The 23969-nt window shown below is 33.0% G+C and overlaps 6 protein-coding genes and 1 long non-coding RNA gene across 11 annotated transcripts in view; 3 read left to right on the forward strand and 4 right to left on the reverse strand.

Moving 5' to 3' along the window:
- The window catches only part of LOC149489823 (uncharacterized), a 105200-nt gene extending 103690 nt beyond the window's left edge, over window positions 1–1510 (forward strand). For both annotated transcript variants that reach the window (XM_089714593.1, XM_089714594.1), the window contains exon 11: window positions 231–1510. In XM_089714593.1, coding sequence (XP_089570719.1) covers window positions 231–733 — 503 coding nt within the window. In that variant the 3' untranslated portion in view covers window positions 734–1510. The remainder of the gene's footprint in view (window positions 1–230) is intronic.
- A 422-nt stretch (window positions 1511–1932) lies between these two features.
- On the reverse strand, window positions 1933–3707 carry kune (claudin). The gene is made up of 3 exons (XM_089714606.1): window positions 3398–3707; window positions 3022–3297; window positions 1933–2892 (listed from the first exon to the last, which is right to left on the reverse strand). The coding sequence occupies exons 1-3, from the start codon at window positions 3534–3536 to the stop codon at window positions 2627–2629; spliced, it is 681 nt and encodes a 226-aa protein (XP_089570732.1). The 5' UTR covers window positions 3537–3707; the 3' UTR covers window positions 1933–2626.
- Window positions 3708–6263: 2556 nt separating this feature from the next.
- On the forward strand, window positions 6264–8315 carry LOC149489829 (transcription termination factor 5, mitochondrial-like). Of its 2 annotated transcripts, none has more exons than XR_016318342.1 (2): window positions 6264–8117; window positions 8200–8315. XR_016318342.1 is itself a non-coding variant. In XM_089714572.1 (2 exons), exon 1 carries the CDS (start codon window positions 6329–6331, stop codon window positions 7898–7900), a length of 1572 nt encoding a protein of 523 aa, XP_089570698.1. In that variant the 5' UTR covers window positions 6264–6328; the 3' UTR covers window positions 7901–7912; window positions 8200–8315. The 2 variants fall into 2 exon arrangements, 1 of the variants encoding a protein (XP_089570698.1); XM_089714572.1 differs by having other exon boundaries at window positions 6264–7912.
- A 538-nt stretch (window positions 8316–8853) lies between these two features.
- LOC149489830 (THAP domain-containing protein 1-like) lies at window positions 8854–11817 on the reverse strand. 2 transcript variants are annotated; one of them, XM_089714573.1, is made up of 5 exons: window positions 11624–11817; window positions 10759–10945; window positions 10448–10573; window positions 9697–9963; window positions 8854–9547 (listed from the first exon to the last, which is right to left on the reverse strand). In XM_089714573.1, the coding sequence occupies exons 1-5, from the start codon at window positions 11701–11703 to the stop codon at window positions 9524–9526; spliced, it is 684 nt and encodes a 227-aa protein (XP_089570699.1). In that variant the 5' UTR covers window positions 11704–11817; the 3' UTR covers window positions 8854–9523. The 2 variants fall into 2 exon arrangements, with proteins under 2 accessions (XP_089570699.1, XP_089570700.1); XM_089714574.1 differs by having other exon boundaries at window positions 9656–9963; window positions 11624–11816.
- Window positions 11818–12719: 902 nt separating this feature from the next.
- Window positions 12720–13142, reverse strand: LOC149489831 (uncharacterized). The gene is made up of 2 exons (XR_016318395.1): window positions 13101–13142; window positions 12720–13020 (listed from the first exon to the last, which is right to left on the reverse strand). It is a non-coding gene; the product is annotated as an uncharacterized LOC149489831 (long non-coding RNA).
- Window positions 13143–13167: 25 nt separating this feature from the next.
- Window positions 13168–14252, reverse strand: LOC149489832 (uncharacterized). Its single transcript, XM_089715030.1, has 5 exons — window positions 14060–14252; window positions 13888–13980; window positions 13557–13797; window positions 13338–13421; window positions 13168–13200 (listed from the first exon to the last, which is right to left on the reverse strand). The coding sequence occupies exons 1-5, from the start codon at window positions 14077–14079 to the stop codon at window positions 13168–13170; spliced, it is 471 nt and encodes a 156-aa protein (XP_089571156.1). The 5' UTR covers window positions 14080–14252.
- A 1453-nt stretch (window positions 14253–15705) lies between these two features.
- Window positions 15706–22866, forward strand: ScsbetaA (Succinyl-coenzyme A synthetase beta subunit, ADP-forming). Of its 2 annotated transcripts, XR_016318344.1 has the most exons (11): window positions 15706–15860; window positions 16773–16970; window positions 17176–17246; window positions 17652–17814; window positions 18614–18754; window positions 18891–19017; window positions 19270–19413; window positions 20015–20142; window positions 20897–21049; window positions 21392–21714; window positions 21749–22866. XR_016318344.1 is itself a non-coding variant. In XM_089714596.1 (10 exons), the coding sequence occupies exons 1-10, from the start codon at window positions 15795–15797 to the stop codon at window positions 21569–21571; spliced, it is 1371 nt and encodes a 456-aa protein (XP_089570722.1). In that variant the 5' UTR covers window positions 15706–15794; the 3' UTR covers window positions 21572–22866. The 2 variants fall into 2 exon arrangements, 1 of the variants encoding a protein (XP_089570722.1); XM_089714596.1 differs by having other exon boundaries at window positions 21392–22866.
- The last annotated feature ends 1103 nt before the right edge of the window (window positions 22867–23969 follow it).

Here is a 23969-nt window from a genome sequence, read left to right on the forward strand (position 1 = left end):
CCCATTTTAAATATTTTATCATCACGCTCGCGCTACGACCAATACGAGCAGACGTAGAGTGAGAGTTCATTCTCACTCTACGCGAGCAGAAGTATAATAAAAAATGTTACAGTAGTTACCTAAGTATAAAATATTATTCAATTTCCTTTATATTTCATTATTGAATTGTTTTTAAGTTTAAGTGCTTTCTGTGCTTGGAACTATTAAAAGTGGTGTATCTTTTTTTACAGTTTTCTTCGAACCCACAGACCGCAGAAAATCAACGAAGCCATTAAGAAATAAGCGACATATCATAACATATGCATCACCGAACGTATCAGAATTGAAACATATGGCAAAATACTTAAAACCAGATTTAAATTATTCATCGAAAGAAGATGATTTTTTACAAATTATTGAGCTGTCGAAAATTGTTACTAAATATGTACAAACTCTCCTTATAACAATGGGTCCAAAAGGAGTTGCTATTATAAAACGAGATAATTCTAAGTTAAATATACGGTTTTATCCAAGCCAAACAATAAATAAAGTTGAAAATGTTTCTGGTGCTGGAGATTGTTTTACGAGTGGATTTATATACGGAGTATTAATGAATTGGCCAGAACCAAAATGCATATTTTTAGGGTTCGAATACGCTAAAGCTTCACTGGTTACCAAATCGACTGTGCCTAATAAATTTTCAATTCCTCAAATAAGTAACATACCATACGAAACTTACTCGTATGAAAATTAACCATGGTCCATGATATAGGTACTATTTTCGTATTTTAACTCTAAAGTAAGCTTCGTACAAACTTAGGTGGATCCTGCGCGAGAACGTGTGAGCCGGCACACGTGTCAGAAGTGAAACTTCTTTGGCAAGATTCAAAGATGCTAATATCATCGCCTGACTCTATGACGTGACGGTATTGCCATGCCACAACCATGAAATATTACTCTCAACGCGCTTATAAAAATTTATTAAAATTTAAGAAAGTTGGTTGAGTAAGTTTAGTACTCAATAGTCAATGCAATATAAGTGAATAGTGAATTTAGATATTTTCGGTTGTAAAAGAGATAATATATGGTATAACCTAAGGTTATAACTTATAATATCATATTTCTATTATAATAATTCAAGATTCAACGGCATTTTCAAAAATGTAACACTATCCCTTTGTTCAAGCTAATATTCGCTTATGGATATTTGGGCGAAATGTTCATAAAGCCCGGTTTACATCATTACATACAGTACATTATTGGCTTTACATTCCATCGCATTCCATACTTAAATATCACTCAACTAGCGCGCGCGAATCGAGCCGTCTCGCGCGGAATTCGCCTCAGTTTGAAGCATTGTTTGAACCTCATTATTGCAGTTCACTATATAAATTATAATGTAATGGTATTATGTATAATACATATTTAGTGGGCGGCTAGAGCAGAGCCAAGCGGGGTATGGCAAGCAAATTTTCGAAAATATCAGAATGCAGATGGAATGCAGTTATTTTTTTTTCTCGAAAATTCCCATTAAATACATTGAAATAATATTTTAATATGGAGACGACACCGCCTACATCACTTATGTTCTTGAGACTTGAGACTTGAGCGGTATTTTGTAATGGTTTTAAAGTGAAACGCATCAAACATGCCTTCGTGTGTGTTACGATATTGCACAAATAATACAAATAATACGGAAAAGTGCAAAGGAATAACTTTCATCGTTAAGTACCTAACTAGATAATAATTTTTAAAACTTAGTTAGAGCAAAAAAATGGCGCACAGATTTTGTTCGTGGTGTCTCCTCCATACGTAGTAATATTATCTCAATGATTAAATATTTAAAATTTGGTAAAATAAAAAATTATATATTGAGCGCAGCTTATAAGTTATAGCTGGCGTTTGATTTCTCGTGATACCTCATTGTATCCTATTGTGTAAAAAAACAACTCATTAGGTAATAAACTTTTTATTTTTCATCACTGCATTTATGTTGAATAACAATTACTTGTATCAAACAAATGAATAAATGTTAATTTTGCACATATTTGCACAGTATATTTATAATAAAAAATGTAATTAAGTATACATATGGTTAGAATATTTTGTATTGACACAATTACATTATTTTCTGTATAAACTTTTTCAATACAAATTGTGCGCTGAACACAACTTTGTATGCATATAAATTATCAGCACTAAAGTCATTCCACAATAAATGTTTGTTTAAAATTACAAATTACAAACAAAAAAAAAATTATAAGCTTACATGTCAATTAATCAATTAATTAAACCTTAAGTATATTTTGTCAATAAAAATACAAAAAATATTCTCAAATAGTTTGGTGTGTTAGATAAGTACTTATATTAAATTCCATAAAACTGTTGCAATAACACTGCAAACAATATTATATATGGTGCCACACTGGACTCAAGAAAAATAAAAATATGTTAAAAAAATATTTCAACTCCAGATCTTGTTTTATGTAATATCAGCCTTCACTGTATCTTAACGCTATGTTCTAAGAAATACAATTATTTGCATAAAAAATGGTTTATTCTTAGAGTACACCTGGACGGATTGTTTAAGATCAAAATTGATAGTCTGCTTTGCATAATACTATCCCAAAAATGTAACAATATTTATTTAAATATCTGTATGACCAGGGAAGGCAACTTTCCTCTCATGCATTGTGTACGATGAAGGTTCTCTACTTTGCATTTCATGCAGTCTCTTGTACTTCCTTACTCTAGCTTCGATAAGGAACAGTATCCCAGCTGGGAAGAGAAGTATAACACCAATAACACCAAGGGCGAATGCCCATCCTAGATCATTGTGCTCCCAGTGAGGCATCCAATCCCTTCCATCCCCTCTTGCACCAAAAGTTACAACTGATATCAATCCTGAAAAACCTGTAACATAATTAACATTAGTTAGGACATCAAGCATTATTCTACTGCTTCAAAGCATTAAAAGCACAAAACAGATATAGGAGCTTAAGAAGTGTTCAGTAGCTTAAGTTTATCATATTATATACTCACCGCCTATAACAAGGGTTGTTCCAAATGTTAATAATAGTGTTACATAATTGTCATCATCTTGGTCTTTCTTGATGTACATGTAAAATAAGATTATTGAGACGATAATACAACACATTGTTATAGTAAAGAAAAATTGAGTTGCTATAAAGAATCCAGGCAATAGAATGTCATGTATGATATAATATTCCTCTTCGAAAATCCACCAACAATCACTGAAAATTGTGTCATACCAGTGATGAACTTCTTCAAAACCATTAAAACAAACTTCCCATAGACCTGAAAGAATAACAATATTATTTCGGAAGTAGCTCCAACTGGGTACAATTAACTTAACAAACCCATAACAACAATATGTCATAACTATAAATACACTTACCGATTCTTAAGAATTTTGGATTTTTCAATTTCCCATCAGTAACAAGCCAATATGGGCTTACAAAAGCAACAATAATAAATAAAGATGCAAATGTAAAAAATCCTAAGGCAAAAAGTCCAGTCTTTGATTTTGAAACCATATTTGTGCTAGTTAAAAATTAAAGTATTATTTTAAGAAATAAAGTAACATACGACACAATTTACAAACTATTATTAAAATATAACGATTAAAACGCTTTTATCCATAAACATTTGGGTGTAGGCCAGCCACAGCCCAAATTTCGACTTTGACAAGTGACAGCGTCAATCACAGAGCAAGTAATATTGGTCAATGCCACCTACAAATTAATTTCGTAAGTATGGTAAGTATTCGCATTTGGCACATTCAAAAATTCAATTAATTTTTAAAATTTTCATGAATTTTAATTCATTTTTCTATTAGAGCATCAAAACTCATCAAGATAGAATCACTGCACGTTAGTTACCTCTATGTTGTCTGTCATATCTCATTATTTATCTGTGGCTCTGAACAACGAATCATTCGTATTTCGTTGTTCTGAGATCTTATTGGTTGTTGTCAAATGTCAAATATACAGTCGTCCGTCACTGCCATACTTGTTTTGAGTTTTGGCTTTTATTTTCGTATTTTTCACTGGTATCGTATAATTTTAATTTATGTGTGCAACTTGGAATTGAACTCATATTTTTTTAACTATGAGCCGTTTTACATTGTAACGGCCGTAAAATATGACTGTACTTCTAAAATTTTATTATTTCTAATATGAAATTATTTTAATGAACAGATAGACTACAAGCCCGCATAGGACAAAAATATATGGGTCAAATGAACCACCAGGGGACATATCTAGAACGATAGCAGAGCAAAAAATATTAAGATTCATCACTATGCCGTCACTTGTAAGCTGTCCAACTGAGTGCAGATGAGAATTGAAAAGTACAGGTAGACTCGGTAAATTTTGGTCATATATTTTTGTACGGCATTCTTAACCATCGATAGATCCATTAAAAATAATAAGAAACCGCTCAGTGCCGTACAAAAATGGTGGTCCACCAAGTCGGAATTTTTATTTAATTTCCGAGAGTTACCGGGGGTAAATTTGGTCATTTGACCATGTACGGCATCTGTGTCATACTATTGCTATACTCCTTTTAATCCATTATTCCGCAACGCCGTACAAAAATCATGGGGACAAGGGGAAAAAATCGAGAGTTGTAATCCCCTCTCTTTCCCCACTCCAGGGGGTCATTTGACACAACACGAAATAAATTTATTTTTAAAGTATTTTATGCATAGATAATATTTTTTCATGTGCCGTACATTTCTGTTGGTTCAAAGGGGAAAAATCTGAAAAAGAAAAAAATCCATATAACAAAATGTTTGCTTTATATTTTTATAATAAAATATAAATATACATTAATATTAAGAAGCTCGAGGCGGTTAATTATCACCTTGGAAAGTCGGAGTCAGGTGGAATGGACTCCGTTAAATTGATGAACTAATAAAAAAGCTATGAACGAAAAGATGTGAATTATATGCAATCAGTCCATGAATACAGGTAAAGTCACAAGCAAATGCTAGTAATATAAACATATTCAAAATGTACAAGTAAAGCGCTTTCAAATGATACCAAACACTGCATATTTATCTTAACTTTATTTTTTTACTCTGTATGTTTTGTCCGCTAGAGGGCGCCACATTAGATTTTGTGAAACCCCATATAGCCTTTAGCTAGCTGGTCGCTGGTTATCCAGTGAACAATTCAGACGCTTCTAATGATATGTCATTTGTCGAATTCTGATAAGTAGTTTAGAAGTTACGAGGGAATAGATGAACATACATACATGACCTGTAAACAACCATAACCCTCCTTTTGCTTTGCCGTAGTTGGGTAAAAATATGTTAATGCCGTACTGTATCAAATGGCCATAAAGCACCCTTAAAATTGTAGCTTTCGTCGCTTTCATCAGCCTAAAAGATGTGGTCTGCACAAAAATGTACGGCATCGTTTTTTCCTAATTTATCTATGTTTATACTATTTAAAACAACGAATAAAGTGTAGAAAACTATTATATTTCATTAATCTACGATGTTTAAACTTTAACAAAATTTCTGGTTTTGCATTTCTCTATAACTTTTTTTAGAACGGTTTCTTTTGAACGGCAATACTATACAACAATTGAATTTTACAATATCATGTTAAAAAAAAAGTTCCCGTACAGGGTCAAATGACCTTACAGCTCTTTATATTAAGAATTCGATGAAATTAAGATGATTATTGGTATACATTTAAAAGAACAATTATTTTTTGACGGCATTGCTTTTAATAGTACTTTTGAGTGCTAGATAATGTTTTGGAACCGAAGCCGTACTTAGTCAAATGACCCCCTGGAGTGGGGAAAGAGAGGGGATTACAACTCTCGATTTTTTCCCCTTGTCCCCATGATTTTTGTACGGCGTTGCGGAATAATGGATTAAAAGCAGTATAGCAATAGTATGACACAGATGCCGTACATGGTCAAATGACCAAATTTACCCCCGGTAACTCTCGGAAATTAAATAAAAATTCCGACTTGGTGGACCACCATTTTTGTACGGCACTGAGCGGTTTCTTATTATTTTTAATGGATCTATCGATGGTTAAGAATGCAGTACAAAAATATATGACCAAAATTTACCGAGTCTACCTGTACTTTTCAATTCTCACCTGCACTCAGTTGGACAGCTTACAAGTGACGGCATAGTGATGAATCTTATTATTTTTTGCTCTGCTATCGTTCTAGATATGTCCCCTGGTGGTTCATTTGACCCATATTTTTGTCCTATGCGGGCTTGTAGTCTAAGAAGATAATAATTCTTCAAGATAAATAATAAAATTATATCAATCATTAGTATTCAAAAACAACTTAAAAAATGTTGTTGAGAAAGTTATTGAGCGGTAGCATGAGTACAAGGAGGGTTATACATTTACGTTTTATTTCATCAAAACAAAGTGAGAACATTGTAATATTTTGCAACCATCTAGGTATAAGTAAAGAAAAAGCAGAGTACATCCAGATTAAACAGCCATACTTAAAGAAAATAAATGAGGAAGAAATTAAAAATTTGATCAATGCAGTTTATGAAATTGGTTATCCAAAGGATGTATTGGTTGAACATTCCCATCTTTTTTCGATGTTACCAATAACTATCATAAATAGATACAAGATTTTAGAAGAATGTGGATGTCAAAATATCAAACCCGATCAACTCTTATCATACCTAACAATTATGAAACAAAAAACAATTGGTGAATTAAAAAAGGCAGATATACTACCATCCATGTTAAACATAGAAAATAAACTAGCAAGCTGTATGACTCAATGGCCCACTTCCTTGACAAGTATTATTTATGAAGACGTCAATTTAATAACATTGTACAGTCTACGGATTAAAATAATTCAGAGGTATCTTGAATTAATGCTGGACCTTAGTAATGAAGAGTTTTACAGAGGCCTGAAAACATATCCCACAATAAAACATCGGCCATTAAAAGCTATCAATGAAACACTAGTCATTTTGCAGTCACAGCTTGCAATACCCAATTATAAAATAAAATCTAATTTATACTTGATACATGTTGATCCAGATAATCTAAAGAAAATATTGTATGATATTCGAACGTTAGGTGGGATTGACGTTAAAGAAGTGATACGGATGTATCCAAAGATAGCTACTAAAAATTATTCAGCTCTGATTGAGATGAGTAAAGTTCTAGAGAAACATGGCTTGAAACCGGAAGCACAGGCTCGTTGTCTAGAAATATTTACACTCAGTCCAAAGACTGTTGATGAAAGGATAGAACATGCAAAAACCACACCTGAATTCAGCATTTATATTAACCATCCACGATTCTTGAAAATGATATATTTTAACAAAACAGTATTGAAGAGGATTACAGTCTTACGAAACAATAATAAAAAATGTCTTAGTCTCAACATATTATCAGGTAGTAGTGCACGGTATGAATTATTCGAGAAGTCTCCTGGAGATAGATTAGGAAAAGGAAAAGATCTGGTATTTACCATTGGTCAGCTATTGGAAAATAAATATTCAAAGAAAGAAATACGAAATGTAATAAGAAAGCATCCATTCTGGATAAATATACCTCTGATTGAAGTGAAATATGTTTATGATAAGTTATCAAAACAATTTTCACAGCAAGACATATTTGAAAACTGTGTTATTCTTCTATATCCTTGGTACAAAATAAATGAAGCTCTGGAAATAATCAACGGTGCAAGCAGTATAAATATTGAGAATTATTTAAAAGAGCACATAAACTTTTCAAGTCTTTCAATGTCCCAAAAGTTAAGTTTAGTTCTGTACATTGTTGAAAAAAAACATTACTTCAGTGGAAATGGTGTTTGGACTGAAGAACAACAAAAAAAGAATATAGCTCACTTATCAGAATCAAAGGCAAAAGATGTTCTGCAAGTAATATAAATTTCAAAACAAGTTAGTTTTTTAATACATCTATTTTTTTTATGTCTTTCCATATTATTATAAATTAAAAAACAGAATAGAATAGTTGAAATCAATATTTACAAAATACATACAACAAATAAATTTGCAGTATTTTCATGAGAAGAATCGGAAAAGAAACTCCAAAGTTGCTCTTATAAAAATCATGTCAATATTACATTGTAATTTTACATAATATGTAAGTAGTTACAACATGTAGATATAGCAAACTAATATTTATTTACAAACCGTGGAATTAACGTTTTTCAAAAATTTTTCAGCTGTTTCGCATATTTTTACTACATCTGGCGAAGGATATAAGGCGGGAGGGGTTTCAATCTTGCGCAATAATAAGCATACGGAACGTTTCAAAGTAATGTGTCACCAACGCGTTAACACACATATCGCATTTAATTTTTGTCGTCAATACGCGTACAAGGTAGCCTGCGATTCCATTACTAGCGTGCTGAAATCCGAAAAGTACCCCCCCAGTTCTTCAATTTCGTTTTCGTCATCTTGGCTTAATGATGATTCTTCGCTGTCTTGCAATTCGCTTTTATTTATCCTGTCTACGACTGAAGAACAGTTAAGAATCGATATATGTTCCAATGACGTACAGCTTCCAGTATTCGTTTGTCTTAATTGTACGTGTAGTGTGTACCAAAATTTTTTTGTATGCTGATATGAACTGGATAGCTGTTGGATTATTGTTCGATCGGTCGATTCGTGTCACCATGGGTCCGTATATTACAAAAAAGCTCTAAATGGTCCTGGCTGAATTTGTAAAATGGTAAATAAGTACTTATATCAAAACTTTACTTTTGAATAGGGTCGCATAAATGTTCCAAGGCTTTGATGCATCTCAAGAAACCTAAGAAACCAGTTTTTCTGTGAGTATTGATTACGAAATCGCAATTTATTTGTTAAAGTAAAGGTTTCATCATATTATAGTTTATTAGGTCGAACAAGATGTCTTCATTGGATATTATTTCCATCTTTAACAATGAAAGTTTTGTACATTTCGAATGAGTTCCTTATTAATTCGATCATATGTCAAGGACCAAGATTGTAACTATTGCATCTTTTGTGACCGAATATTTGAACTCAATATTTTGTTCCTCAAAAAAACAACCAAAATATTTAGCCATAGAAATATTCGCTGGGTAACCGACGAAAGTAAGAGCAACTATCCGAACGCCAGATTTATGGATCAATTGCAATGTTTTACTAGTTCACTGCGCTGTGTATCTGCAAGTGACCTTCTAATCCCGTACCCATATCAACGTATCCGTGAAACTTTTGACCATCCCATTGCCCATAGCGGTGAATATTCATTTCATCCGTTACTAACGTCTAATGTGGCTAACAACGGATATTTAGACGCGTTCGATTTTTGTTTCAAAGCTTCTAATGCCTCTCTTGTAAATCCGGGCTCTCCTTCAATTTTGGAATACCTATTTTTCAACGTTCGGGTGTGTGGCAGGCATGTTTGAAATGTTTTGCGAACGTAATCATGCGCCTTAGGTGAATAATAATGCAACGTTAGAGCAAATCTGCGAAGGGATCTAGAATATTTCTTCCTAGAAATGACTCCGCTGTTACAATTTAAAACATTTCTGCCGATCGAACCTGTAAAGAAAAAGAAAAAAAATCAGCCAAATTATTAGATGTAATGAGGTTGATAAAGATACTTGTCGATCAGCAGAATCTAGTAGTAGTTGAAACTTAAATACCTACACATTATAAACACAAAAGTAGTTGAAACTTTAATAAGTAACCTCGATTTTAATATTTTGAAGGCAATCCAAATTCTCTTTCGTCATAGCAAATTTTTCTTCTAGCTTTAGTAACAGTTCATCGAGATGATTGATTTTCTTTTTCAGCCTCCGATTTTGCGTTTGCAACCGTTTTATTTTCAAACTTTGTTTGCGAATTTTTTCATGGCAAAAATGCAAGTGACTTATCACTTTATTTTTTGTAGGCGAAGAATAATTTGAACCACCAGAACTATTATCACAAAACTGCTGGGTCTGGATTTCGGGTTTCTGTAAGACAAATAAAAATTTATATAATATAACATTAACATCATACAACTAACTAACCAGTGGCACTCCGCTAGCTCCATCAATCATAAGATCCTTGTTACCACGATTACCAGGGACTGCACATATGGACAAAATATACATGTCCATTTTTGACTGTTTGTAGTGGTTACTCAGTGATGGGGACCTCGGACTAATTCAGGGGTTTGAGACCAGACAATCGTGTAGGAAATAAAATGATTATTCAATTTATCAGCACATATTATAACATCACCACTGCACGAACGGTTAAGGAAAACAACGTTTGGAAACCGACATGTTGATGAATCAAAAGTTCAACGACATGTGACATCTGCCAACCCGCACTAGGCCAGCGTGGTGGATTATGGCCTGTACCCACATAGAAGGCCTGTGTCCCAGCAGTGGGAATTTATATAGGCTGATGATGATGAATAATGTAGCCCACAAGCAATACAGCTTAACTTACTTGAATGGTTGCATCGGGAGTTGCCTCCAAATCGGTGGAAATTCTCCTTTTTTTGGTCACAGCTAAGTCAGAGCTCAATAAATTGCTTTCCTGTTTTGAAGAGGTAGCACAAGTGATATTTTGTGGCTAAAACAATTTCAATACCTAATTAATTATAATTGTTAAGAAAAATGTTTAGCTTACCATGTTATGAATATGTGTGTATGATAAGGGACACACTACTCACTAATAATAATTGTCTTTTGTACAAACTGTATTTTGTGTTAATAAACTAAAAAAATCATATATTATGTAAACATGTTTGCACTTACTTGATATTGCATTATCTTCAATCTTGGAACTGCCGTGGGTTTGATGTACCGGTGGCCTTTATTAGAGATTATTAAGTCCTCATTTAAAAAATGTGCTGAGCATATAGTGTTATATTTTGTTGGCATCCAGTTGACTCGTCCCGTTGCATCTATCCACTTCTCTTTTATAGTAGCCTCTTTGGGAAATCTATAAATAAATTTTACAAATAAAAATATAATTTAATATTTATTTGTTTTTCTTTCCTAAAGCATCGATACTATCAATATGCGCCACAACCACATCACTAAAACGAAATTCGTTTGTCTATTTCTATAATATTCCAGAAAGTCCTGTTAGCTCTTCAATCTATAATAGTACTAATTTCATAGGTGTTAAGGTTCATTTTGACTAGATATTTCTATATTTTTTTGACAAAATATGACAAGCGAAGTTATCACTTACTACTCGACCAAGCCAACTAGACGCTCGGGTGGAATGCGGCCTCCCCGCCCGCTTACCGCCTCAGGTACCGCGTTCGCCTTAGTACGGTTCGCAGCATCGACGCATTCGTACGTTTCGCATCGCTAGTTATTTCTGTACTTTTTATTATTAATCGTTAAAGCTTGTTGTTGACTGTTAAGTTTTTCGTTGTTATTTGTTTAAGTTTTTACTGTGTTGTTATTCATAGACAGCCCTCGAAATGGGGAAAAATAAGACTATTCATAGCGGAGAGCGAACAGTGATATTATTAATATTTTTTTTTTGCTATCTGTACCCGAGACATGGGCGGGTGACGTCACAGTTGAAAAGGGTCTAGTTGGCTTGGTCGAGTAGTATATAAATTATAATAATATATTATGTAAAATAAATAAAAATAAGACTTACCTATGGTATGAAATGCCTCCATTACTGATGTTATCTCGTTTGCTTTCATTTTTGCACTCTAATACCGAACAACACGTCATAATTAATAATTATTATGTAATAAAAATGCAAAAAGATTTGGCAGCTGACAACTGACTCGAATGTTTTACTGCGCACAACTGAGAGCTAGCTAGGTGAGATTACCATACTAGTGACACGCGGACCACGCCCACTTCGCACTTCTATCACCACACATCTTATTTACATAAATTATATACAATATTATCTATGGTATTTACCGTGTTTTCCAATTACAGCACTAAGCGCATTATGTGGCATAATGGCTGGTTCACACTTTGATTAGTGCGAGTGCACTGTGCAGGTGATTAGTGCGAGTGCAGGTGTGCAGTGCGAGTAGTGTCCAATTCAACTGCGAGTGCAGGTGATTAGTGGGAGTGCAGGTCAATGGTGAAATTCGCGACGCTACACACTACGCTAAACACTAAACACTAAACACTCCTGTCCAGTCGTGTTTAGGCAGGCACACTGCGAGTGAGGGGGAAGGGAGGGCGCGCGGGACGTGGCTACTCGCAGTCCACTCGCAAAAAAATAGAACACGCTTCTATTCACTTTACTACACAGCCTACTAAACACTTGCACTAAACAGTCGCTGTCCACACGTAGTCACACTAATCACCTGCACTCGCACTAATCAAAGTGTGAACCAGCCATAAAGCGTCTTATTCAAAGAATACTTATACTCTAAAAAAGAGAAGAAGCGCCACTGCGAACAAAAAAATGTACCCCTACGTTATCTGTCAATTTTAGTTCCTGCGAAGTAGGGACAGACTGCGCTACTGTCGCAATGTAAATTTTTGGCGGGAATTTAGAAATTCTACCATTCGGCGGGAAATTTAAAAATCTGCTATACGGGCCATAGGGTTCCAATATTTTCAAGTTTTATTCATTCATTCATTTTATTTCGAGCAACATCAAGTGCATTAAATTACGAAGTTTTGAAGAATAAAATGTTATTAATTAGGCCAAACTGCACCATCTTGCTCGAAACAAAATGAATGAACCTTTGCCAGACTGCTTCAATAAAATAAAACAATGATTAAGAATTTTTCAATATTTTTATTTTTTTTGCCAGCTTTTTCTTGGCAGATTCAATGGAGAATTTTCTGTTCTCTAATAAACAAAATCGTCGAATTAATATTATAGCCACTGATTGCTCGATCATATTTTTATTGGCTAACTTATGTTAACTTATGCAGAACTTGCAGAACATCACTCCCTTTCTTCTGTTTTAAAGCAGTTTTGAGTTTGTTAACTTGCTTCAACAAGTATTTACATTTGTTGTAAACTTTATTCTCAGAAGCTGACAGCTTCTCTTTGTTCTGCGAAGATTCTTTTTTCTGAAACATTCAATATGGTTATTTATTTATTTATAATTATTAGGCAAGGTAGGTTACTCAGTAATGGTTATTTTACTTACCAAAAATGATACTGAGGGTACTGATTCAGTTTTTGTATCCGCCCGATCCCAAACAGTTACAGAGGAATTAAGTTTCCTCTGTAACTGTTTGGGATCGGGCCTGCAGAAGCAAAAAAACAATATTTTTGGTTAAGAATTTAACTTTTAAGTCGCAAAAATTTTATTCATAATGATAAAAAAAAATGTTTGTATAATGTTTGAACTTATATTATGTTTATTCCATATTATACCACTTACCGCAAAAGACCCTGAAGTTACTGACTCAGTTTTAATCTCAGCAGTTGGTTCCTCAGTGACTGACATAACCGTATGGGACTGGGTCTGCGGAAGCAAAATGCAAATATTTTAGTTACCACTTTAATTGTTCTGCTCTCTGTAATCATTTATTAGTAATGAGTCAGAGTAATCATTTATATCAAACATGGTAAACAAAGTTTTCAAATAAGGAATTCTTACCCTTAGAACATTACAGATATTACTATGAGACGGTCCAGCTCTTGGTGAATGAAGATTTTCTTCATTTTCATCTATGGATGGAGTGGCAGATTTATGAAGACGTATTTTTGCTGGTGTTGTGTAAGCAGAATCTGCAAAATGCTTACTGCAAATAACCTTACATGATTTTTGCAAATCGGCTAGAGCTTGAAAGTCAAACCAGTCTTTGTCTGGGTAACAAAACATTGCCCATGACATCAATCTGAAAAAAAATTGCTAATGTCAATTAATAAAGCATTATTTTAAATAATCTTTATCCAAATTAAAACATTATGTAGTTTTATGAACTTACTGGTAAACATTTTCTTTATTTTTTCCAAGAGTCGGGAACCTGTGCATCCTCAACTCAGGGTTTGATACCTGATTAGCACCACACTTGGAGCATCTGAAAAATTACATCGCATGAGCCTTCATTGACAGACCTAATGATATTTACTCACAAAATAATAAGAACTTTTACTAACCTCCGGTACACATGAGACATGGTGAACGAAGTAAATAACACACAGATTAGGTACTTAAAAACTATAGGAGTCTATTTCTCACTAAGTGTCTCAGTAAAACTGGCACAAAACTAGTCACTCACAAATTCACAACACAATACCGTATGGTGGTACATGAGCCTTGAATCACCCAAAGAACAAATACGGAGGAGACGCAGATGGTCGACTCGACGTATTGCTGCTGCTTGAGGATTGCAAGATGAAGAAATTGAGAGAAACCGAGCAAAACTTAAAAGTTATAAACCCGATAAAACTTTCTCACAACTGTTTTTATTCAAAACAAATGTCACATCGGATAAAATAACGATGTTGCCAGTAAGAACTAGGAAATTCTACTTATAATCTTAAATTTCTACTAAATATTTTATTGTACAAAAGGAAAAACGTAACTTATTGTTTTTATACAAATAAATGTGTGTGTGTGTTTTTATTATTGTAAATTTGAGTCATAGTAGTGAAAATTTTAACAGTCACAATATTTTTTGTGATTTTTTAAATCTACCATGCACTCAATTTTACAAATAGCGGCCACACTTAAACTAGATCAACTATCATAAATTGTCTCTGTGTGCGTGAGTTCTCACCTACAGGGAAGTGATCACCCCCTGGTCTTATTTACGGTCCATCTTAAACGTACGTCCCGCCAAGGTCATACACGATGCACGACGCAAAACGACAGTGTGAGTGAATAGCGTTGACGTACGTCAATAATTATTATTATTATCTTGCTGGATGTGCACGACCAACTTTTCATCCAGCAAGCACCCCCACCACCGCGAACGTCGTGCAGATGGACAGTGAATAGCGCGGACGTACAGCAGATTAGTGTTGCCAACAGAAATTAATGTAAATACTTGGAAACGTGGCCTATTGATATGATTTTTTTGTGATAACTTAGTGAGTACATGAGCCAGCAAGAAACGGTTATTTTTGATTTTTATGTACACAGGAAATCCCAATTATCATTACTTTTGGATCAACCTTGTACACATGGACAGTTTATATTCAGAAGTTATTATTTTAAAAGAACTCCAAGGCGAATTGTTGAATAACACAGATTTTATGCAAAAGTCCACTGCAGAAAAATGGCAATTTATTTAAAAAAAATATCTTGACGAATTTGTTTGTTTAAAAAAAAATGATTAGCTATATACTCTCTGTTCCCGCCACTTTAGAATTTACTGAAAGAGTCTTTTCGGTCATGAATGTGAAGTGGCGGGAAGAGAGAAACCGAGCTTCATTAAAAATTAATTAAAAATGAGCTCTTGAAATATATAAATTTAGATTTGGAATGTTTGGATTCATATAATTCATTTAAAAATAATGAAAAATTCTTAGTTACTGCAAAAAGTACAAAAAAATACATTTTTAAAAATTGTTAAATAAATATTTATTTACTCTTTATTTACCTCCTTTAAAATCAGATATACTCTATTTCTTCAAATAAAAGTTGGCAACCCTAGCCATGCTTGATGCGCGCACGATCGTCAGTAGGATACATCCAGCACCGCGGCCTTGAGCCGACGTACGTCGGGGATTGACCGTGAATAAGACGCTTAAGTTATTCTATAATATACCTATACTATCCGTGAATTCGTTATTATCTGTGTCCATTCTGCAGTAATCTATGGAATTCAACTATTGTCAATTCACAATAGTGTCAACAGTCAAATAGAAAATTTTGTCAGTCAGAAAAATGGCGACTTTACTTCCTCGTTCCCTAAATTTAGCTGAAACAATATTTCTAAAAAATGGTACCAAGGTATGTTTATGATTTATTTATCTATGCTATATAATAATGAAGTACAACATTTTAAAATCAATAAGCGGTGATTATTCTGTTAATAATACCGTGATTGACTTGAAAGTCACCTATCATAGGAATTTTCATTTTTCATTAGAATTTTTGTAGAAAAATGAAATTTATTATTTGAAATCTTTACAATTGAGAAAAATATTTTTTGGTGTCTATTTATATTCACCCCCATTTTCATTTCGGTTGCGTTTATGTAATATTTATAAATTCGACCTTGTAATTTTTACTTCGTATTCCTTACGTCATCAAATTGTCTACCTATTCATACAAACATGATAAATAAATCCATACTAATATTATAAATGCGAAAGTAACTCTGTCTGTCTGTCTACTACTCAATCACGCCTAAACTACTGAACCAATTTTCATGAAATTTGGTATGGAGATACATATTTTGATACCTGAGAAAGGACATAGGCTACTTTTTATCCCGCTAAAATGACGCAACCCCGGAAATCCCACGGGAACGGGAACTATGCTGGTTTTTCTTTGACTGCGCGGGCGAAGCCGCGGGCGGAAACCTAGTTTTAAATATATAAAATATTATTTTTATCATAATAATATAATATGTAATAGTTTCTATGTAAATTTCGGTCACTAAATTTGTTCGATAGGTACTCGATATATCAAATGATTTCCATATTAATATTGTTGATGAAGTGGAAATTTCTTAGATGTACTTCAAATTATTAAAAAGTTTTTAAATGTTGAATGAAAAGGGTGAAAACTGAATATTTACAAGGAGGTTACAAAATTATTTCTTTGTATTATCTAGAATCTATAAATATCCCATAAACATTCAAATAAATTTTTATAAGTACATAATTTCAAAGCATTTAATGCCTTGCTATTTTATAGTTTATAGCAGGAGCAGCAGGGAAGAATCTGCCAAATAAACAACAAGTTCGTAATCTTAATGTCCATGAATATGTCAGCTACACTTTACTGCGGGACAATGGCATTCCTGTTCCAAAATTCAATATTGCAAAAACACAGGACGAGGCAGTCAAGTTCGCCAAGGAACTTAATACCAAAGATATTGTGCTAAAAGCACAGGTAGGTAATGAATAGTGAATTTTATCATATTTTAGCCTAAACTGTTAAAACTTAAGAGAGTAAAATTGAATAGAATTCAACTACATAGGCACTTTTACTTAAAAAGCAATACAAACGTATCTTTCTATATATATTAAAATTAAAATGTGATAGTATAAGGTTTGATTAATCATTTTATTTATTTCATTAGTATACTATATTTTAGGTACTTGCTGGAGGAAGGGGTAGGGGAGCATTTAAAAATGGCCTCAAGGGTGGAGTCAGGATGGTTAATACGTAAGTACAGCTTGAGTTATGTAATAAATTAGTCACTAAGGGCCATAAAGTATAGTATACAGAATACTTATAGCTCTATATCATGTTGTTATGTAACTGTGATGTGTATTGCAGATTTTATTTGCTATTTTATATGTGTGAATTAATGTGTAATGTAATATAATTTATTCAACTCATAAAGTATACTTATCACATAGAAATATGGTCACTTCTTGTCTTATTAAACATTGAAGTTAAATTGTATAAAGGATAAAAAAGCAAATTATGGTTGCTACTTTCCTTACTAAATAAGATAAGATTATGTGTGAATTGGCAATATGTATGTAAAAACTGCTTTGTATCATGTTTAATCATGGTGTAATGAGACAAAGAATTGTGTTATACTTTCCGCTATAAATTTTGTAGGCCTGAAGACGCAGGAGATATTGTCGGCAAGATGTTAAAGCAGTACTTGGTCACCAAGCAGACAGGTGCAGCTGGTCGCATTTGTAACATGGTGATGGTCACCGAGAGGAAGTTCCCTCGTCGTGAATACTATGTGGCCATTATGATGGAGAGGAGTTTTAATGTCAGTATATGTATTAGTACATGTTTATTTCTAATCATCTCACATGATCACCTTCAAAACTGGTTTTTTATAAGATACTAGCAGTCCGCCACGGCTTCGCCCGTGGTACATATTTACGTTTTTCTACATAAGAACCATCCTCGTACTTCAAGGAATATAATAAAAAAAGAATTATCAAAATTGGTTCAGCCGTTCGCAAGTTATGCGCTTACCAACACATTTTGGGATTCATTTTTATATTATAAGATTAGTAAATGGGGTGCATTATAATTTTTGTCTGTGTAAATGATAAAACTTACAGTTCAATAAAAGTTAAGAAAAATAGTAAGTAACTGTATTAACGTAAAGACAAACTTGTTTATTTTGCCAGCTGTCACAGTGTGCTTTCCAATTACAATTTTCGTCCCCATTTAATCCTAGCATTTCCATAGTTTTCACCCGCTCCAAGGCTCCACCACAGTGCCCAACAGTTAGGGGTTTATTCCTAGTATTAGAAAATTGTATTTGGTCTTTGTCAAATTAACTGATAAATTATTATTATTAAACCATGTCAAGATTATATTTAAATTATTTTCAATTATCATATTATAGTAAGAATCAATCACTTTACGGTTGTCAGGGAAAATTATAGAAATATCAACAGCAAATAATACGCGATTGTAGTCAATAAGATCATGTTAATTGTTTAAATATATAAAAGATAATAGAGGTTTGATTCAATTGATCAAAATAATGATAATTGTATCATGAATACAAAGGTTGTTTTAAAATTTTGTACAGATATATTTTAATATTGTAGGGTCCAGTTATAATTGCATCATCCCAAGGAGGTGTAAACATTGAAGATGTAGCTGCTGAAAATCCAGATGCCATCACCTACGAGCCTATCGATATTGTTTCTGGCATCACTGATGACCAAATTAGCCGCGTCATTGAAAAGGTAAAAACTTTGAGATTATATTTCTATACGAAATCTTCATTGTTAAAGTGTATTGAAAAAAAAAAGATTTTTTAAATTAAACTGATAAAATAACAAGAAAATATTTAATTAAATGTTGTTTTGTCCCCTTTTACAGATAGGTTTAAAGGAACATCAAACTCAGGCATCAGAGATGATCAAGAAGATGTATTCTTTGTTTTTGAGCAAAGATGCTCTACTGATTGAAGTGAACCCCTACGCTGAAGATGCCATTACAGGCGAATGTAAGTTTACACAATACTTTTTTATCAAAAAAAGATGGAATTTGTCATTTTGATAATGAAATACTCTACGTACTGTTATATTTTTAACACGAGTAAAATTACGATGTATGTAAAAATGTACTACTGAGTTGATAGTAATCAACTTAATGTTGATATAACATTGATATTTCTGATTAAATTGGTGTATGTAATTTGTAAATACATATTTGGAATGTATGTACTATGTAATAACATGATGTTTATTAATTTTAGTCTTTTGCCTGGATGCTAAATTCCGATTCGACGACAACGCTCAGTTCAGACAAAAGGAACTGTTCCAACTGAGGGACATTACTCAAGAAGATCCCAAAGAAATTGAAGCGGCCAAATTCGATTTGAACTACATTGCACTTGATGGTAAGAATTAATCTTCTCTGTTGTATATTTCTTTAGTAGTATTCTTTACAATCTATACTTATCTATATTCTATGATGAATTTGTAGGTAAGTATTTTGAAATATGGCAAAATTAAATAACGTAATGTGACATATTTATTTCGTATCATATACAGGGTTAGTTTTCAATGACCGGCCAAATTTTCAGAAATGCTTCAGAATCGATAACATTTTCGATCTAATGAAAAATAAAAAAAAAACTTTTTTTTTAACGATTTCATTCCTGTCCCCCACTAAAAAGCGAACGTGTGGACATTACAAAAGCACAATTCAGTTCAACAACCTAGATAGGTAGAAGTTAGCACACACATAAATTTGGCGATGCGCGCACGCACACAAGTGCATTGATTCTCAATAAGCTTATCGCGTGTTTACGATTTAGGAAATTTTTAAGACATTTTCAAATTAATGCTATTATTTTTATTTTTTTTATTCAACAATAATATTTCAAATGTACCTTTGGTTTAATATCTAGATCTTAATTTTAAATTTTGGCTGGTCATTGAAAACTAACCCTGTATTTTTCATTTTTTGTAAAATAAAAATATGTTGGTAATTTGTAGGTAACATTGGTTGTATGGTGAACGGAGCTGGTTTGGCGATGGCCACCATGGACATCATCAAGTTGTATGGAGGAGACCCGGCTAACTTCCTCGACGTGGGCGGTGGAGCCACTGCTCAGGCTGTGTCTGTATGTTTATTACATTATTTATTTATTTATTTATTTTATACTTCATTGCACACACATAAGAAAGTATAAATACAGAATGAACATAAAATAGAGAAAGATATGTACAAACGGCGGCCTTATCGCTAGGTAGCGATCTCTTCCAGGCTACCGTATGTATATGCGTAAGGAGAGATTTTGATTGAGGTGGGTGAGCAAAAAATAAGGCGTAAATGAACAAAATAAAATTAATATAACATATACAATGAATAAATATAATAAATTATTACATTAAATTAAATTGGAAATATACATTTTTAAAGAATAAACAAAATCGATCACGAGGCAAGTTTCGAAAATTGGCAATTCTTCATGAACTTAGAATTTGTATTTTCACATCTATGTGGACAAATTTATCTATCCAGAAGTCGATATAAAGATTATATTTATCAATATTATATTTATAATTTAATCCCGTTCATTAAACTTGTCTTACAAAGTAAATATATACAAGAAATATGATAAGTAATAATATAACAAACATGTCAGTCATTGTTTATCACATTACAAAGAATTGTTTTCCTAAAAAGCATGATAATAGATGCAATTGAAATGTCCGCAAACTCAAAGTTCGATTATTAAAGTAACCTTCGCTCATTAATAAATTGGACTCTGACTGGGCAGATGAAGTCAACTAACTACATTATCAGTTCAAAGCAATATTTCAATATGTGACATTTCTTTGTGTTCATATCGCATTCAATTGTACTGATTTCAGGAAGCATTTAAAATTATCTTATCGGATCCGAAAGTGTCGGCCATTCTGGTAAACATCTTCGGCGGTATCATGCGGTGTGACGTCATCGCGGAGGGTATTATCAACGCCGCCAAGAATCTTAACATACAGATCCCAGTGATCGTTCGTCTTCAGGTAATCATATAATTACCGCATATAATCGATAATTGCCGATATTAAGAATTTTTGTTTCGTAACAAAACATTCACAGCAGATACATTAGTAACAAATTCCACAAATTCCTTTAAATCCTATTTTGTATAACATCCATAAATATTATGGAAAAAAAGCATTGTTTTGAAATATGTAGTTAAAATTAAAAGGCTTCCCATTTAAATTTGAAGCTTGTCTAAAGAAAATCATTAATCAATCAATGGTTCATAAAATCTAGTATATTATATGTATTTATTAAGCGATTTCTTTTCATTTCGTTCTCATAATAAAGACTCAATTAATGTATTCTAAATTCTCCATCAGGGAACGAAAGTGAACGAAGCCCGCAAGCTGATCGCGGAGTCGGGTCTGCGCATCGTGCCGCGCGACGACCTGGACGAGGCGGCGCAGCTCGTGGTGCAGCTCTCGGAGATCGTGTCGCTCGCCAGGAAGGCCGGCGTCGAGGTGCAGTTCGACATACCCAGATATATGCTCGAGAAGTAGAACAGTATTAACACCCATTTAAGGGGAAGCTCCCTAAATTTTATGTGTTTTTGGATTAATATTCTGAAACAGGCACACGGACAATCAAAATGGAACTTTAGTATATGATTTTTTGGGTCTCTTTCTTTCTATGTTACGTAATTGTAACATTTTCGCTCGATTCGTTTCGCAAGACAGTTACGTAATTGTAACATTTTCGCTCGATTCGTTTTTTATTCAAAAATTATGCCTTTTTTAAGGATTATTACATTTTTTTTAAGATTTACTTGGACTTTATGTCTAAAATAAATGTTAACAGTAAGAAAATAGAGGTTACTATCGAATGCCAAGATATTTTTTTTCTAGATCAATTATTACTTTAGTTATAAACGAAATAAGAATTGAGACTTACTTTTCGAGTTCGAACGCGATCAAAGAGCGCACGCGATATTCAACTTTATTACGGCTTTATTAGTACCGTAACCGGTCTCTCAGTGCCAGAAATGAGAAAGGGAGCCTCCTCTTAATCTCATTATTCGAATACCATCAACATCCTATGTAGATTAAAACGCTATTTATTTGGTAGACTCGATGCAATTGTTGTTATTAAACGTTAACTCTGCACTCGTTCGCTTTGTTGTTGTAAGAGTAAATTGTTTCGGAAATTTTTATGAACCTCATATTTAGATACTCTTGTAAGTTTTTTTGTCATCGTGTTATATATAACTTATTTATCGTTTTAGAGTAAGTTGTTTGTATAATGAAATATATTTTACCGACCGGTTCTCTTCAGTCATTATTAATACATAATTTTATGTATCTCCTCATTAAATATCCTTCCCACATCCCAATATAAAATAATGTGCAATCAAATTGAACACGTACAGTGTCGTCCAACATAAGTCGGTATAAGTGTACCTTGTATTATTAATAAATATAATTATTTCTTGTTATCTTAACATTTCACTGTATGATACAGTTCAGATGTCGACCTTATAATTAATGAATGTTCGCTTCTGCGCGGTTTGAATTATAAAATCGACTACGACGAACTACTTAAATATATTTTGTTAAATGATTAACATGTTCGTCATATTGCCAATATACTGGCCGAAACGTGTATCTGCGCAATAAGCAAGTATTATGTACATTGATATATATTATACAATGTGTATGTTCCTTTGTAGATAGAATTCATTATTTTGATTAACGTGTTTAAAGTACAATAAGGTATTTAATTTACCTAAGTGATATTTATTTCTTTGATATGTAATATGATGCAATCATGCCCGTAATAAATATACTTAAATCGATAATAGTATTTTATTTATTCACCCTAGATTTTAGTTTGTAATTCATGTAATCAGTATTTGTTGAATGTATATAGGTAGCATAAATTGTGAAATCGTTAGCAGCGATTAGTAGTTATTGATCTTTTAAGTATTTAAAAGGATTCATTGATTGTTGCCTTGATTATTAATCAATTGGTAGCATATACCTTCTGATGACTGATATCAACTATACATATAATTGGATCTATTTCGTTTGAGTTGATTAAAATAAGCAATAACGTAGAAGTTGATAAAATATAATATAGTAGACGAAAAACTGGTTCGACCTAAACTACCCACTGACTGTACGGTCGAACAAGGAATAGGAACGTTATTGACCGATATTATTATGTATCAAATGTCTAATGAAAAAAAACATGATTAACTTAAAAAACTTGGCATATCAATAACGGTTTATTTTATATTGCCTGAATCATATCAATTTAATTACAAACTTTATTGGTAAAATTAACATAATATGAACTATGAACTGGTTTGTATTAACAAATTCCAAATTGTAGCCAAGTTGATTCTATTCCAATTTGCACCGCATAATACAGAATTGATTACTACTTTTGCATTGGAAATGAGAATTTATACAGATTATTTTTCCGACCCAAATATCGACCAATAGAATTGCACCATTCGACGTCACGTGGTACAACGTACATGGTATTATACTGATAATTTTTTGAAAATTTTCTCTGGTCGTTGACGTCAAACTGACAGGTTCAATTCAATTGTGAAATTATTGGCCGACATTTGGGACGGAAAAATAATCTCCCGAATACCACATAGTCCATTGAATAAAAAGTTCTAGAGTGCGTGAGTTAGTAACGTAAGATGTTTCTTCGGAAACATGTCAAGAGTCCCTAGGTAATAAACATACTAAAACCCCGGGACACTAGGAAGAGCCCCGGAGTGGGGGGAGGGGGGAAATGGGTCCATTTTTTCATTTTTCGCTTAAATCTCAAAAACGGTACATGTTAGAGAAAAACTTTCAAGGAAAAGTTGAAGGGCCATAAAATTATCTACAAGTTGTACCTACATCATTTTTTCCTATATCCTATCGTTTCTGAGTTATACGC

The sequence above is a fragment of the Colias philodice genome, chromosome 3, assembly GCF_061535455.1.
Source record: "Colias philodice isolate Cphi_HAF_F1 chromosome 3, ilColPhil1 Martin Lab GWU primary, whole genome shotgun sequence".
NCBI classification, from domain to species: Eukaryota; Metazoa; Arthropoda; class Insecta; order Lepidoptera; family Pieridae; genus Colias; species Colias philodice.

What these genes read in the sequence shown, in the direction of transcription:
- kune (XM_089714606.1), bottom strand. Translation starts at nt 3,536, where the DNA reads ATGGTTTCAAAATCAAAGACTGGACTTTTTGCCTTAGGATTTTTTACA. An exon ending in TCCAAAATTCTTAAGAATCG is followed by an intron (nt 3,298 to 3,397) that starts GTAAGTGTATTT and finishes TTATTCTTTCAG; the next exon opens with GTCTATGGGAAGTTTGTTTT. An exon ending in AACAACCCTTGTTATAGGCG is followed by an intron (nt 2,893 to 3,021) that starts GTGAGTATATAA and finishes ATTATGTTACAG; the next exon opens with GTTTTTCAGGATTGATATCA.
- LOC149489829 (XM_089714572.1), top strand. Translation starts at nt 6,329, where the DNA reads ATGTTGTTGAGAAAGTTATTGAGCGGTAGCATGAGTACAAGGAGGGTT.
- LOC149489830 (XM_089714573.1), bottom strand. Translation starts at nt 11,703, where the DNA reads ATGACGTGTTGTTCGGTATTAGAGTGCAAAAATGAAAGCAAACGAGAT. An exon ending in GGAGGCATTTCATACCATAG is followed by an intron (nt 10,946 to 11,623) that starts GTAAGTCTTATT and finishes ATTTATTTATAG; the next exon opens with ATTTCCCAAAGAGGCTACTA. An exon ending in TTCAAAATATTAAAATCGAG is followed by an intron (nt 9,548 to 9,696) that starts GTTACTTATTAA and finishes TTTTCTTTACAG; the next exon opens with GTTCGATCGGCAGAAATGTT.
- LOC149489832 (XM_089715030.1), bottom strand. Translation starts at nt 14,079, where the DNA reads ATGTCTCATGTGTACCGGAG. An exon ending in AATAAAGAAAATGTTTACCA is followed by an intron (nt 13,798 to 13,887) that starts GTAAGTTCATAA and finishes ATTTTTTTTCAG; the next exon opens with ATTGATGTCATGGGCAATGT. An exon ending in TAACTTCAGGGTCTTTTGCG is followed by an intron (nt 13,201 to 13,337) that starts GTAAGTGGTATA and finishes TTGCTTCTGCAG; the next exon opens with GCCCGATCCCAAACAGTTAC.
- ScsbetaA (XM_089714596.1), top strand. Translation starts at nt 15,795, where the DNA reads ATGGCGACTTTACTTCCTCGTTCCCTAAATTTAGCTGAAACAATATTT. An exon ending in TTCTAAAAAATGGTACCAAG is followed by an intron (nt 15,861 to 16,772) that starts GTATGTTTATGA and finishes GCTATTTTATAG; the next exon opens with TTTATAGCAGGAGCAGCAGG. An exon ending in GAACTACATTGCACTTGATG is followed by an intron (nt 19,414 to 20,014) that starts GTAAGAATTAAT and finishes GGTAATTTGTAG; the next exon opens with GTAACATTGGTTGTATGGTG.